We start from the raw sequence: 13,973 nt of genomic DNA, 5'->3' as shown, positions 1-13,973 counted from the left end.
TCGGCAGAGGGCGCCGTTTAGTTTCGTCCACGAAACTCTTGCGAGAGTCGCCACGGGCTGCTCATGCTGCTGTTAGTTCGCGAGGAGTGTGTTGGCAACAGAAATAAAAAGTTGCGTTCGTTGTCCTCATTCACATTGATCGCCTCTCTCTCTCCAAACATCTCTCTCCAAACGTCTCTATCCAAACATCTCTCTACAGACATCTCTCTACAGACATCTCTCTACGGACAGTCGTCGTGGAGTCGTTGAGTTTGTTTTTTTAATTCTTCCAAGCGACCAGCTTCAACTCTTCTCGTCTTCGCCTTTCCTCCATTTGCCCTCCTCCCTCCTCCTCCTCCCTGCTGCCTCCTGCCGGGGTCTTCTCCATCACCACCCCCCCCCACGCACACCACGAGAAAGTTAGTTATTGTTCATTGGCTTTAACCGCCTTAACTTTGTACAAACTTATTAAGAGAGCGGCCTGGGGTCTGTGGGGGAGGAGGAGGAGGGTAACGCGCCATGGACAGCGACGAAGACGACGTCGAAGAGACCGTGATAGGTAGGAGGAGACACGTGAACAAGTTGGTGGTGGTGGTGGTGGTCGTCACAAGAGTTGTGTGTTTTGTTACAGAGTTGTGTTACTGCTGCCCTGTGTTGTGTGGTGTGTGTATGTTGTGTGTGGTGTGTGTTGGTTGTGTGTATGGTGTGTGTTGGTTGTGTGTGTGTTGTGTATGTTGTGTGGTGTGTGTATGTTGTGTGTATGGTGTGTGTTGTGTTTGTGTGTATGTTGTGTGTGGTGTGTGTTGGTTGTGTGTATGTTGTGTATGGTGTGTGTTGGTTGTGTGTGTGTTGTGTGTATGTTGTGTGGTGTGTGTATGTTGTGTGTGCTGTGTGTATGTTGTGTGTGGTGTGTATGGTGTGTGCTGGGTGTGTATATGGTGTGTGTTGGTTGTGTGTGTGTTGTGTGTATGTTGTGTGGTGTGTGTATGTTGTGTGTGCTGTGTGTATGTTGTGTGTGGTGTGTATGGTGTGTGCTGGGTGTGTATATGGTGTGTGTTGGTTGTGTGTGTTGTGTATGTTGTGTGCTGTGTGTATGTTGTGAGTGTGTGTGTTGGTGGGAGTTCTCTGGGCGCATGGGACAGCCGTTCGCCCGACTGTGGCTGCTGTTGCTCTCACAGCTGCTCGCTAACAGCACTTGCCCCAACAGCCTGTTAAGGCTACACGGGGGATTTTTGTTTGTTCCTCCACCAGTGGCTGTTGTTGTTTGTCTGGCTGTGGCTGTTGTTGTTGTTCTTCCACAAATGTCTGTTGTTCCAACCGCGATTTGTGAAGCCAACCACGTTCGTGGCGGTGTTGGACTCCACGTGGTTGTTGTGTGAGTGGTAAACCACAGACAGCCGTAAAATGGTGTCGTGTTGTCGGAGAGGGCACAGCGAATTGTTGTTCTCACATCATTTTGATACCGGCAAAGATAGTAAAATGTAGTGGGGTGAGTTGTCGAGCCCTGCGTAGATCTCAGTGTAACAAGTCACGAGTTGGTTTGGTTTTATTCACCGTAATTTGCGAGCTGTTGTCTTTTTAATTCCGAATTGCTGTGGAGTTTGGTGGGAATTTATTTCTAGTTTTCGCTTGGTGGTTGGTGGTGGTGCCATGCCATTGCACGACCACCTGCTCCCATCGACATCCGCTCTGCAATTTGTGGAAAAGCCACAGATGTTTCCTGCTGTGTTTCAAAACTCTTTGCTAGTCGCTGAGTTGAACATCCTGAAGGTGGTTTTGTGACGGGGGGAAGTGGTTGATGTGGGGCAATTGGTTGTGACCCATTTTGAAACGCAATAAGAAAGACCCACTTAGCTATACTGTATAGCGAGCTCTTTGTCAGAAACGACCTGACCACAAATGATAGCCAAATTAAGTGGGCTGTCACGTGGAAATGTGTAACAGTCAAATACTCAAACGCATATTGCTTATGTTGTCTCAGTAGCTGAGCCTTCAGTGTGTGTGTGTAAGTCTTTTGTGCTAGGCCACGAATTGGGTTTTTGTAATAAAAAAAATTAATGCGTGGCTTATGACTTTACCTGCCATCTTCCAACATTATTGGCAAGTAGCATCTGAACTTCCCAAACCACTACCCACCACCACCTTACACCAACCCACCTGACTTGCCATCATGATTAAGTCGTGTAATGGTCAAAACTACCGGACTGGTAAAAGGGGCTGCGAAATATACCATGGACCCCTGATGCCAAATTTGGTTTTGGTGCGTTGTTGCTAACGTCGTGGCAGCTTGAACCACATTTGTCAGACTTGTTAATCTGGTGGTTAACTGTCATTGTTTTCACCATTGGAACCTCCTTTGCCAGTAGCAAATATGATAATTGTTTTTTTACCCTTTTATTTGGCAACAAAACTGACACCTACGTTATTTTACAAGGAGTCATGTTTGCATTGACTACAATACCTGCGGTCGGAATGCAAACAAAAAACACAACTCTGATAATTATGTATGCACTGTCCTTGAAGTTGATTGGTCCACACCCGAGACAGCTTTTCTTAGAGCATAGTCTCACATGGTGTTGGATCAGATGACGCCAAAAGGCGCACAACTCAAAGACAATGCACCATCAGAGTATGAGAGCTCGGGGTAAGCATTTAAACCATTGGAACCTCCTTTACCAGTAGCAAAATATGATAATTGTTTTTTTACCCTTTTATTTGGCAACAAAACTGACACCTTTTTTACAAGGAGTCATGTTTGCATTGACCACAATACCTGCGGTCGGAATGCAAACAAAAAACACAACTCTGATAATGTATGCACTGTCCTTGAAATTGATTGGTCCACACCCGAGACAGCTTTTCTTAAAAACCTCGTCTCACATGGTGTTGGACCAGATGTCATTGTTTTATTACACGCTTTTATTTAACTCTGTCTGTTGTTGTTGTCGTCATTGTATCCTCAAATCTTGTAACTAAATTTTAACCCACTTTCCAATGTGGTATCGACTGCAAACTTGGTATACTTATGTCATACTGATGACAATACTATATTCTATCATGAAAAATGTAAAACATTTTAAAACATAATTTTTTATATGTTATATTTCGGCTTGGGTCTAATTGTCGTTGGCTGTCAAGCTTCGGGGACACTTCCTGGAGTCGTGGAGTTCTTCCATTACTAGTACGGTACATTTAATTAAAGCGTGTTTTTAAAAAGTTTTTTTTAAAATATTACTTATTGGTCCTGGAAGTAAGAGACGTTACAATGCACTCCCCGCACCAAGATTTGGAATCTACCTCGAAGCGTCTTTTTCCATGACTGTTACGTGTAATAATAATTACCACTCCATTAGGATGTGGACGTGTAGCTCAATCGTCTGTGCGGGAACGCAAGCCGCCAAATGTGTTGATAAATCACCCACCTCGTTATGCATCGGCTCGTTTTAACAGGGCTGGATGTATGCTGGCAGTAACCGTGGCTAATTGGTGAATCTGGTCGCATCAAAAGTGTTTGTGTAAAGTCTGACACCACTCACTGGCGGCCCTCCAGGGCAAAACACGACTCATCCAGAAACTCCCAGACGGCCATCATTCATATGGCACTCAATAAGATGTTTTTTTCTTACAAAATATTTTTTTTGTAAGTAATATTCCAATTATCTATTAGGAAATCGTTGTATAGTATATACATGTCCTCACCATAGAGAAGTCCAAAATGTATATAATTTAGTCTACAGCTCACTACAGATAAGTGGTGTTGCTCTGGTACAATGTAATGGTTAGGGGTAAAGTGTGGGTACTTCCACTTTCAGTCGCCTGGTCCGTGTGGAAGAGTAGGCCAAACACCTACTACAGAGGTGCTCACGAGAACTCCATCTAGAGAATTTCCGAAATTGCAGACATTAACCAACACCATTGTTAACAAAAGTGATGTAAGGAGCAAACAAGAGTGACAGTAATTGTATTTAACACATGTTTGGCACAATAGACAACTCAAATTAGCTGCGGTAAGTACACAAAGCGCTGCTGTTGTTAAATTAAACAATACAAGCCAGTGGCTGCAACAGAAACAGACATTCACCACCACCATGCTTGTGTTTTGATAAGCCGTGAGTGGGTGATGTCATTTGTTTTGTGCTTTGCATGACCAGCGGTTGGACAGAATGTTCAGCTTGGCACAAATGCTTGGGGCCCCCCTTTTTTCAGTTTGCAACGTTACACCCAGAGCATTTAAACTTAGGGGCCATCCTTTTAGTAGGTACGCATAAATCTGTCAACTTAAGCCCCCCCCCCTCCTCCCTATACGCACGATACGCACGCAAACTTTTTACATCCCCCCTCCACCTGTGTACGTACGCTTGACGTGCACCCCCCAAATCCTATAGAACGGCCGATATTTAATCCACGCAGAAACGATCAAGGATTAAGAATATGAACGTGTTTAAGCAAACAGGCAGTCCACCGCCGGCCTATCTAACTCATTTGAAGGCCAATGTAGACAAATTATTATCGAGGCTTCACCCCCCCCCCCCCCGTTTCCTATGCGTACGCACATTGTCAGTAGACCCCCCCCCATACGCAAGCGTACGCATTTGGGTTATCGAAATGCCCCTTTGCACAGAAGAAAATCTAACCAAGCCACGTTTTCTAAATAGCCTCCTCTACTTTTGGGCAACGATTCTGCGTGCTGATCAGGTGATGATGACGCTGCTTTTTTTCTCCAACTCTGCAGTGTTATGGTGTAGTCTGAGACGGATCTAGAAACTTCCCGGCCCACGTGGTGGTGGTGGGATTGCCCCCATCGCCTCTCCTACCCCGAATTAGTCACTGAGTCAGAGGCCACAGCCTCGTCACATGGTGGCAAGAACACTGAATTGGTTTAATGTCAGTTTATAAAATCAAAGGTCCACTTTTTTTTACTTAAGCATTATACTGATTTATTTCGCAACTAGAAATACCATCGTTGTCCTCGGTCTTCGTGTCCAGGCATCGTCTTGATCAGTTGGTAGACAACATCTCTCAATGCATTAATATCTTTCTCAACTACTCTGTCTTCATCATCCAAAGTTTTGTTCTAACCTTTTCCAAGGCCTCCACGACACCACATTTCCACCTGATCCTTCATTCTCTCCCTGCATCCCCAAATCAAAAGATCATCTTGACGATTGGTTTTCTCTATTTGCCGCATGTACCTTTAGGCTTACGTGATTTATCCTTTATCACATTGTCCCTGCCATACTTGTTCCTGACCTTTTTATCATCTCGTTTACCCCACTGTATCGAATAGTTTTAGTACAGTTGTATTACTGGAACGGAATGCTCTGTGGACACACGTGTTTTCCGTTATTGCTGCTGCTCTGATTCTACATGCAATGAGAAAACTCATAGTTTCCCCATTTCTGACGACCCAGGTCCATTGGACGACGACCAGCTTCCACATGGCTCCTGCAGGGTCACCTACTCTTCAGGGGACTGCTTTGAAGGACACTTTGTCCATGGTGAGAAGAATGGCCTCGGAAAATTCTTCTTCTTTGATGGAAGGTAAGGCTTTGTGCTTGGACATTTACCTGAATAAAGTGCCCACACGATTGCAGAAACTTATATCACTCATTTATTTGCCTCCCATTTTATATATTACCCCCCCCCCCCCAAAATATCATTAATGACTGCCCCTTGGAAAGTGGTGGAGTAGTGGTTCAGTGATTAGAACACGACGCTGTGAACCAAGTGACCCGGGTTCAAACCTGGGCCATGGGTAACATCAGTAGTGGGTGATACCTGAACCGGTCCTGGGCTCCCACACCACTGCAACATCACTGATTGAGGAAAGGGCCGTGAAAATGAATTTGGCCGAAATATTACCCAACCGTGACGTCCCCATTTTATGTACGTCATTATCGCCAAAGCCATTGATGCCACCCACATCTTGCCAAAGCTTTTTCCCTTCTGCTTGAATCCCACAGGTACTGCACAGAGACGATGCTTTGAGTTAACCATTTTCCCATTCCGATGACGTACGTATGCGTACGTCATCAGTTTGTCTTCCGATTCCAATCTGATTACGTACGCTTACATCATCAGAACAGATCAAATCAATTCCGAATGGAATCGGAAGGGAAAGGCCATGCGGTTGGGCATGTAGCACAGTTTGGTGCCAGCTTTGTCAGAGTGCGGTCGTGTCGCTACAGTTCTTTGTAATGAATACAGTACAATGTCTTTAAAAACAACGGCGATATGCCTCTCTAAATAACATTAACGCTAACCACTTGCGCGTTATGAGATTCGGCGGTGAACAGGACACCCTCGCTGCAACTTACGGACGTCTCGGAATGGGAAAGTGTTAATTGTGATTGCTCGGATTGTGCAGTACACTGGAGGGCCACTATGTGGAGGACGTGCTGCAGGGGCAGGCGGTGTACACGGCCGAGGATGGCAGCACGGTTCACGGCACGTACGTCGACGGGGAGCTCCATGGCTCGGCGCGAGAGTACGACCCAGAGGGCCGCATCACGTTTCGCGGGCAGTACCGCGACAACTTGCGCTGTGGCCTCTGCTGGATCTACTTTTCCGTGAGTAGTGTTATCTCAGTGGTGACACAGGGCGGTGATCATGCCTAGCGGTAGCCCGCTTGCCACTTGTTGAATAGGTTCAAGGTTCAATTCCAGCTGATTCCCTGATTATTATTGTAAGTGAACTAACCACAATTATTTGCGCCGTCTGGTTCAGAGTGAGTGTTGAAGATCCCCTGATGTTATTGGCAAGAGTTGGCAATTGTGTGCTCGCGTGAGGGTCCAAATTTTCCAAATTTAAAGATTACCCGGAATTTGCTCGTGATATGCATCGTAACAATTGTCCCCTACTGGCAGCCCATGTCACTCTTGCAAATAACTCATCCGGTTCTCTTGAGTTCTCACCTGGTTAAACAAAATAGATTTGAATGCAGCGTTGTTTTAATTGTAGTCGCCGTTTTAACATATGTATAATTTTTTTACTTCTTTTGCATTGTACATAGCCAACCGTGCTAATCGGAGGTGCTAAACCATTACAAGGTCATCCGATTTTTTAAATATTTTTTTTGTATATTCACAGCCATTTGCAGTTTTGGGTGTTCTTTAAACTGGTAAAAGTTAAACTAGAGATTGTCTAGCACTTCGCACACTTTATAAAGTAATTTAGGTAAAATTTACCAAACTATTATTTAAAACGTCTTTCTTCGCGTAGTCATATGTGCATGTTTTGTATGAATGCAGGATGGCGGGAGACTTGTAGGAGAGGTTAACTCGGATGGGGAGATGACGGGTGATCAAGTAGCCTACGTCTACCCAGACGGTCGAACGGCGTTCTACGGACGCTTCTCTGATGGCGAGATGATCCAGGCACAGCCGGCTATCATCCTGGGTCTTGACAAAAATGAGAAGCCACGCTTTGAGGTGGACAAAGGAGGTTTGCGTCATTTTCCGCTGCTCTTTATTACGGCTGAAAAATAACCATCGTTTCTAGTATTGCCTTAGTGGATAGCTGAAAAAGTTAGTATATGAAAGTGCTCTGATGGATCTAAAATGTTGTCATTTTTTTTTCTAAAAGCAGGGCCCATACTTTGTTTGGACAAGTCAACATCTACTGTCATCTCTTCACAGCCCCTCTGTGCTGACCTTTATGAGAAGGACAGGTCGGTTGTACTTCTATTCTGACACTTGTGTCTATTTTCTGCTCGAAGACAAAGCAACAAAGTGCTTGTTGTACATAGTGGACTTACATTAGATGAGGATTTTAAATGTAATTGTTTCCTGCAGAGAAGAGTTAAAACCAGCAAAAGTAATAACGTTAATATGCAAGGACAAATTATGTTGGGAGTTTGAAGTTATGGGCATTCTGACCCAAAACTGTAAGTATAAGTATTTATACCCTTTGGTTTTTTCGGTAAAGTCACGTAGGTAAAAAATAAAGTAAAATAAATGAAAACAACTAAATTAAATCACGACGTTTCGGGCGCAACACAAGCGTCTGTCATCAGGTAGGAAAGCACGGCCTACTGCTGATGCAGACAAAGAGTATGAATCCTTGCAGTCACGAAAGCTTCAACTCAAGAATATAAGTATTTAGATTATAAATTTTTAACAACCCACCCATTACCGTAACGGTTTTTGACTATATGGAATTCTTGCCATTAGAGTCTGTGTCGGGCAATCGCTCATCACTGGAGCAGCGGAGGGACTCTTTGCCAAGGTCGACATGGAAACGGGCACAGTAGCTGCATTTTACAATGGCACACGGATCACGCACGAGGAGGTAGGATCAGCGATAATCCAACACAGCAGTCTCCTGCAAATGTTTTAACTCCATTGTTTTGGTTGTCTCTGTGTGGCCTCGCTGTGTAACAGTGTGCAGTGTGACTTCCGCATTTGACTGGACATGTACAGTAACTAGAAGGAAAGTAATCGTATACATATTTTTATAATTTTTACTTCTAACGCGCGCAGTATTCACTCACTCTCGAAGACACAGATTGACTTTGGATGCGTGAGGGACCACGGACAAGTGGGGAGGCAGCAGCCACAAAGTCAGCCGGCAGCAACAATTGCCCAAGCTTTGCAGTCCTCTCTGCTTCCAAAGTGTTATCAACCAATTAATGGATGGTTATTTACCTTTTATGAATTCTGTTAGGAGGCTGATGTGTTGTGTGGTACAAAAAAGTGTGTTCTTACAACAGATCAATGTAAACTGTAAACTAAATTGATCAATGATGAGCAGACGAGGTTTCCAACCCAGAGGTCACCGTTTCCGTCTCATGGTGCAGCAATTGAAACATCGGCCAAGTTCCAAGTTCCACAGTTGATTGGCAGGTCGTTTTTGGTGGAGTATAGTGTGGGTACCTCTTCCAAGACGTCTTGCCATTGTGGAAGATTAGGCCAAGTATCTTCTCTGGGGCTCCCTAGAGGCCCTTCTTCCAGCATTGGAGCAGACCTGCAGATTGATTTAACATTTTTACCCCATTTAATGCTTATAGTTGTAATTATTTTTCTCCTGTTTTCTCACGTTTTCAAGGTGGATGCACGAGACTGGTCACTGAATGGCAATACCATCTCCCTTGATGATGACATCGTCATTGATGTACCAAAGCATTTCGTGAGTGTGGAGAGATACTGTGCCTCACTGGGCCACAAGGCCAATCATTCCTTCACGCCAAACTGCAAATACGACTTGTAAGTAGTTGCGACAGGATATCTTTGTTCTGATATCATCATTGTTAAAAGACTAGCATTTTACCTAATTTTGATTTACATTTGTGTTGCAGTTACAACCACCCACGTTTTGGGCCAATCAAGTGTGTGCGGACGGTGCGGGCTGTATATCGTGATGAAGAACTGACAGTCGCCTATGGTTACGACCACAACCCGGCCGGAAAGAGGCAGGCAGAGGCCCCGGAATGGTACATCCGTGAGCTGGAGATCCACAGTGCCACACAAGGCTAAAACGCACAGACAACCACCCCAATGTGTTTTTCAGGTTATATTTCGTGTTGTTCAGCATGATGTCCGGCATATCTCTCCACGTGCTGGGAGCTTTTTGAGGAGCAAAGTGTCAAAACATCGTTTCGAACAACATGTGGCACAACTTGAAAACACACTTGAGAAAAATGCAGCAAAACCGTGAAAACCTATGCAGTAGCACATGGGCGAGCATACAAGGTCTTTTTACACCACCAAAACCCCTTTCGGTAGCGAGATGTAGGTTAATGTCACTGGCTGTAGGGGTATGTCACATTAATGCATTCATTAAGTGCATGGCTAATATTTTCAAACTAATTTGGTGATTTGTGTCCTCTGATTATTCAAACTGGCTTGGGAGGAAACAAGGATTGGTACCTGAGTTTTGGCTCGACATTTCATCTGTGTTTGATTTCATGACGAGTAGTTGTCCGATCGGTTTTTGGGCTTTACCACGTGTTGTGTGGCAGAAAGCTGTCGGCACGTGCAGCAATAAATAGGAAATGCCGAACAACACGTGGCAAAACCCTTAAACGCATCTGAGAGCTAAAATTACAAATTTGTAAAAATACAGCTTACCTTTTGCAGTGGTTGAGAAAAAACCTTTTTTGGCACTGTCAACACACACGGAGCTTACATTACCAATGAAGATTTAAAGCACACGGGTGACGGACTACATTTTGCTCTGGTGATTTGCTTAATTTCTGTAAAAATCCAGGTCTAAAGTGATATTGTATTATTTAAGTTAATATCAATATATTTATAGAATTATTCAGTGGCAAAAGTGCATCGCTACGTTTTTGTTAGTGTAACAAAATTGGACGATAATATTTTCCCAAATAAGAGTTTTCCAAAGAAATGTAAAGGGATGCATATTATTTTGGACACATTTTTATCACCATTTGTTTTGCCATTAATATGTGCCTCTTTAAAGTTGATCTGTGCCACACAATGCATCAGAATCTATTGTGTTCCTTGCCATTACAAGGTAAATGTATGCATACAATCGTGCCTGTATCCAGATTAACAAATCCTGACAATTGTAATACATTTCGTGCATATTTCAATAGTAACACCATATGGATATAGAAGAGCCATAGTTGTATTTTTTTTAAACTTATTTTTATTGAGAGAAAAATATATACAGGTGTCGAATGACAATCGGTGGTTATTACCAGCATTCTTATTCCTGAAATGATGGATTCGTTATGAAAAGCCTCATTGCCTTAACTTGAAGTGTGAAAGCTACTACCTGTGGTATGGTGAAAAGGGATCTCTACAAATGTGCTTTGTTTATAAGAATGTGTAATGGTGTGCAGAGTTTAAGTATTCAGAGACTTGAAAAGAAGTTAAAATGGATGGTTTTTATTTTACATTTTTTACAATTGTAAAGCTGGGGAAATAGTAGTGCCAAAGAAGGTTAGAAGTGCAAAGCGGAGTGAAAGAGTTATGATAAATGAGATGACAATTATTTTTAACTTACAGTAACTCCCATCATATAGATTCTTCAATTATTTCAATATAATTTCAGAATAAACATCACTGATTTGGTGTGATTTTTCTTTTCCCCTTATGACCAGTTGTAAAAAAAGACTTAAATGCTGCTAAGTTTTTAACTTAAAGCAGTATAAGGGCTATTGCTTAATGTTTTCATTGCAACTCGCTGCAGAACCTAATTTTCGACAGTTTAACTAACCCTTGTAGTTCATTCAGTGATGTGTAGATTTGTACACTAATATGAAAGCGAACTTTGCAGGGTACACTTCACAGAACGTTTTCAGTTGATCAGTCTTTATAACAACGCATAATGCAGTTAAGCAGTGGGATGTGTTTCCTGTAGGATGCTATGACTTTAGTTGGGTTGCTATACATTGGGTTGCTATACCTTGGTTTTTGAAAGCCTGTTTACACGATACCCACGGTTGTATTATTGAAGTTGAGTGCTGAAAGTTAGGAAAAGCAATACAATGCCTGCTTCAAACAAAGTGGTGTTATTTCGATCGGTGATGAATGAACGCTGTGAGTTTTATCGGTATCCAACCAGGAAATGAAATTAACTCATTGAGAGGAATGAAACATTGCCTTGTTTGGAAGGGTGAACTGGGTTGCATCAAGATACCAAGTGCACAACATTCAAACTAACTATATCTAGACTCGTACAATGCAGCTTTCTAAATTGGGCTGTGTGTTGATTATTTATTTTGTCCAAGATTTCATCGGGGTTCGATATTTATAACAAGCGGCTGCAAAGGTGTAAACTACAGACTAACTTTGGCATTAATTTAGTAAAAACCTGAACAAGGCCAATACATTCTATATACAGAGGGATGCCGGTCTATGCCCAAACATGGGCCACGAAAGTTGTCACTCAAGGAGGCCCCTTTCACCAGCAGTGGCATGAGCATGTAATCGTGGGGCTTCACCTTGAACTTTTACACGGCTTTAACAACGAAGTCTCAATTGTGTACTCACAAGTGCTAGAATAACAAAGACAGTACTTATATAGCATAAGATCAGGAACATCTTTTTTGGAGAGCACATAAACACGTTTACCTTTTAATGGATATTAACAAAAGTTACTGTACAAGTGGTTTTCACAATAAAGGTGTTCATCTGCAACGATTGAGCTTCTTTGTGTCTATCAAATTCAAATGGCCAATGAGAATATAGGCAGTTAATAATACACTTGCACTGTGGCTCTAAGAAAAGCTGTCTCTGGTGTGGACCAATCAACTTCAAGGACAGTGCATATCATTATCAGAGTTGTTTTTGTTTGCATTTTGACTGCTTTTGTTGTGGTTATTGCAAACATGATGCCTTGTATAAAGGTGTCAGTTTTTTGTACCAGTTGAAAGGGTAAAAACCTATTACTATATTTTGCCACTGGTAAAGGAGGTCTCATAGTATACCGATAATCTCGGTTGAAATTGTCTCTGTGTTTATATATCTGGATGGCTTCATGGACAAATCTTTGATGGTAGCCCGAAGGTTTGCAGAGTATCTTGGTCTCGGAAAAAACAATATCGTGCAAGCCCACTGCGTTATAACAATGATCAGTCACTGCAGAGGTATTGGTTCTGCCATGTATCAAATCTGCCTTGTGTTCGCGAACACGGTCCGAGACGTTTCGTTTCCCTAATGTAACTGCTGCCGCAGACACAACTTAGTTTGTAGACACCAGGGTATTGCATGTCAGGAATGACATCCTTCACAGGTGGGATCAAATCACCGATTTTGTGTACTGTATTGAATTGAACCTGGATCTTGTGTTTGTTTAAGATTTTGGAAATCTTTTTGGTAACACCTGCTATGTATTTCAAGGTGGTGGTTTTGATTGGATCCTCAGATGGTTGTTTCCCCATGGTTGGGGCAACAGCTTTGCGGATTGTGCGGTCTGAGTATCCATTCATCTTGAGGGCTTGGTTCACTGGCTAGGTGGCGCTGGTTGGAGAAGCAGCGGGCCATATGGTGTAGTGTTTTGATGAGGGAGTTCTTCTGGGCCGGATGGTGGTGGGAGTCAGGCTTTAGATAGGAATCCGTGTGGGTGGCTTTCCTGTCGACGGAATGGTAGCTTGCCATAATTTTCCACTTCCATGGTGAATTTGATGGATGGGTGTATGGAATTGATGTCGTTGAAAAAATTGATGTTTTGATCGAGAAGAGATCTGATGGCTCGTTGGCACATTCCGTCGACATGAAAGCCTGTGTCGGGTGGTGGCGGGTTTAACGACACATTTATAGATTTACGCGATCCAACCCCAAAAAAACGCTGCATTATAGCGATTTTTAATAACTTAAAATGTTATCTTCATTAGGCAATTCACAATGAAAAAAAAATGACAGTTTTTGTTTTTACTTTATTTTAAACACAACAAAACAATGAATGGAAAAGTATTTTTATGAGAAAAATAATTTCTCATCTCCAGCTGACTGGTGGGGTCGGCCCCCCCCCCCAACTCCCCTCGTCCAGGAGGCACCGCGCCTGCTCCAATACCCACGCTGGGGCATTCATCCAGCAGTAGATTTACTCAAGGGCTGTGCAATTAATACGAAAAGGAGTTTTTTTGGGGGGTTAGATGGCGTAAATATAAATGTGTCGTTAAACCCGCCACCACCGACACAGCCAATTAATAAGGGGCCGTCCATAAATGACGTCACGCGATTTTGGACGATTTTTTACCCCCCCCTCGTCACCCCCCCCCCCCATAAATGACGTCACAAAGCTCTGCCCCACTCCCCCAAAAATAAAACATGCTTCAAATCGCTTTAAACTATTGTCATTGTGCGTATTTAATGCGGCGCTGCACTCTGATGTTGTAGGAGAAAACATTTATTAAAAAAGTATATTAAGTAAAACGTGTTGGCTATATTTATTTAAAGTTGCGCATTTTGATGTGAAGTCACATTTCTCACCCCCCCCCCTCGTCAAACATCGTCACAAATGTCTGACCCCCCCCCCTAGGTGCGTGACGTCATTTATGGTCGGCCCTAAGCCAATTAGTAAGG

The 13,973-nt window shown here is 43.1% G+C and overlaps 1 protein-coding gene across 3 annotated transcripts; it reads left to right on the top strand.

Annotated features, from left to right (window-relative positions):
• Window positions 1–38: 38 nt before the first annotated feature.
• Window positions 39–13,654, top strand: SETD7 (SET domain containing 7, histone lysine methyltransferase). Of its 3 annotated transcripts, none has more exons than XM_078863257.1 (8): window positions 39–538; window positions 5,391–5,520; window positions 6,347–6,548; window positions 7,230–7,422; window positions 7,567–7,648; window positions 8,151–8,268; window positions 9,025–9,182; window positions 9,275–13,654. In XM_078863257.1, the coding sequence occupies exons 1-8, from the start codon at window positions 499–501 to the stop codon at window positions 9,450–9,452; spliced, it is 1,101 nt and encodes a 366-aa protein (XP_078719383.1). In that variant the 5' UTR covers window positions 39–498; the 3' UTR covers window positions 9,453–13,654. The 3 variants fall into 3 exon arrangements, with proteins under 3 accessions (XP_078719383.1, XP_078719382.1, XP_078719385.1); XM_078863256.1 differs by having other exon boundaries at window positions 7,564–7,648; XM_078863259.1 differs by lacking the exon at window positions 9,275–13,654 and having other exon boundaries at window positions 7,230–7,409; window positions 7,564–7,648; window positions 9,025–9,163.
• The last annotated feature ends 319 nt before the right edge of the window (window positions 13,655–13,973 follow it).

Source organism: Lampetra fluviatilis, chromosome 15 (assembly GCF_964198595.1).
Source record: "Lampetra fluviatilis chromosome 15, kcLamFluv1.1, whole genome shotgun sequence".
NCBI classification, from domain to species: domain Eukaryota; kingdom Metazoa; phylum Chordata; class Hyperoartia; order Petromyzontiformes; family Petromyzontidae; genus Lampetra; species Lampetra fluviatilis.
Note: the sequence above shows the minus strand (reverse complement) of the source record. Positions and strands in the feature narration are given on the sequence as shown.

Bases quoted from the DNA above. Each gene is read 5' to 3' on its own strand.
- SETD7 (XM_078863256.1), top strand. From the start codon at position 499: ATGGACAGCGACGAAGACGACGTCGAAGAGACCGTGATAG. The intron at 5,521-6,346 runs GTAAGGCTTTGT...CGGATTGTGCAG, and splicing joins TTCTTCTTCTTTGATGGAAG to TACACTGGAGGGCCACTATG. The intron at 9,183-9,274 runs GTAAGTAGTTGC...TTTGTGTTGCAG, and splicing joins CCAAACTGCAAATACGACTT to TTACAACCACCCACGTTTTG.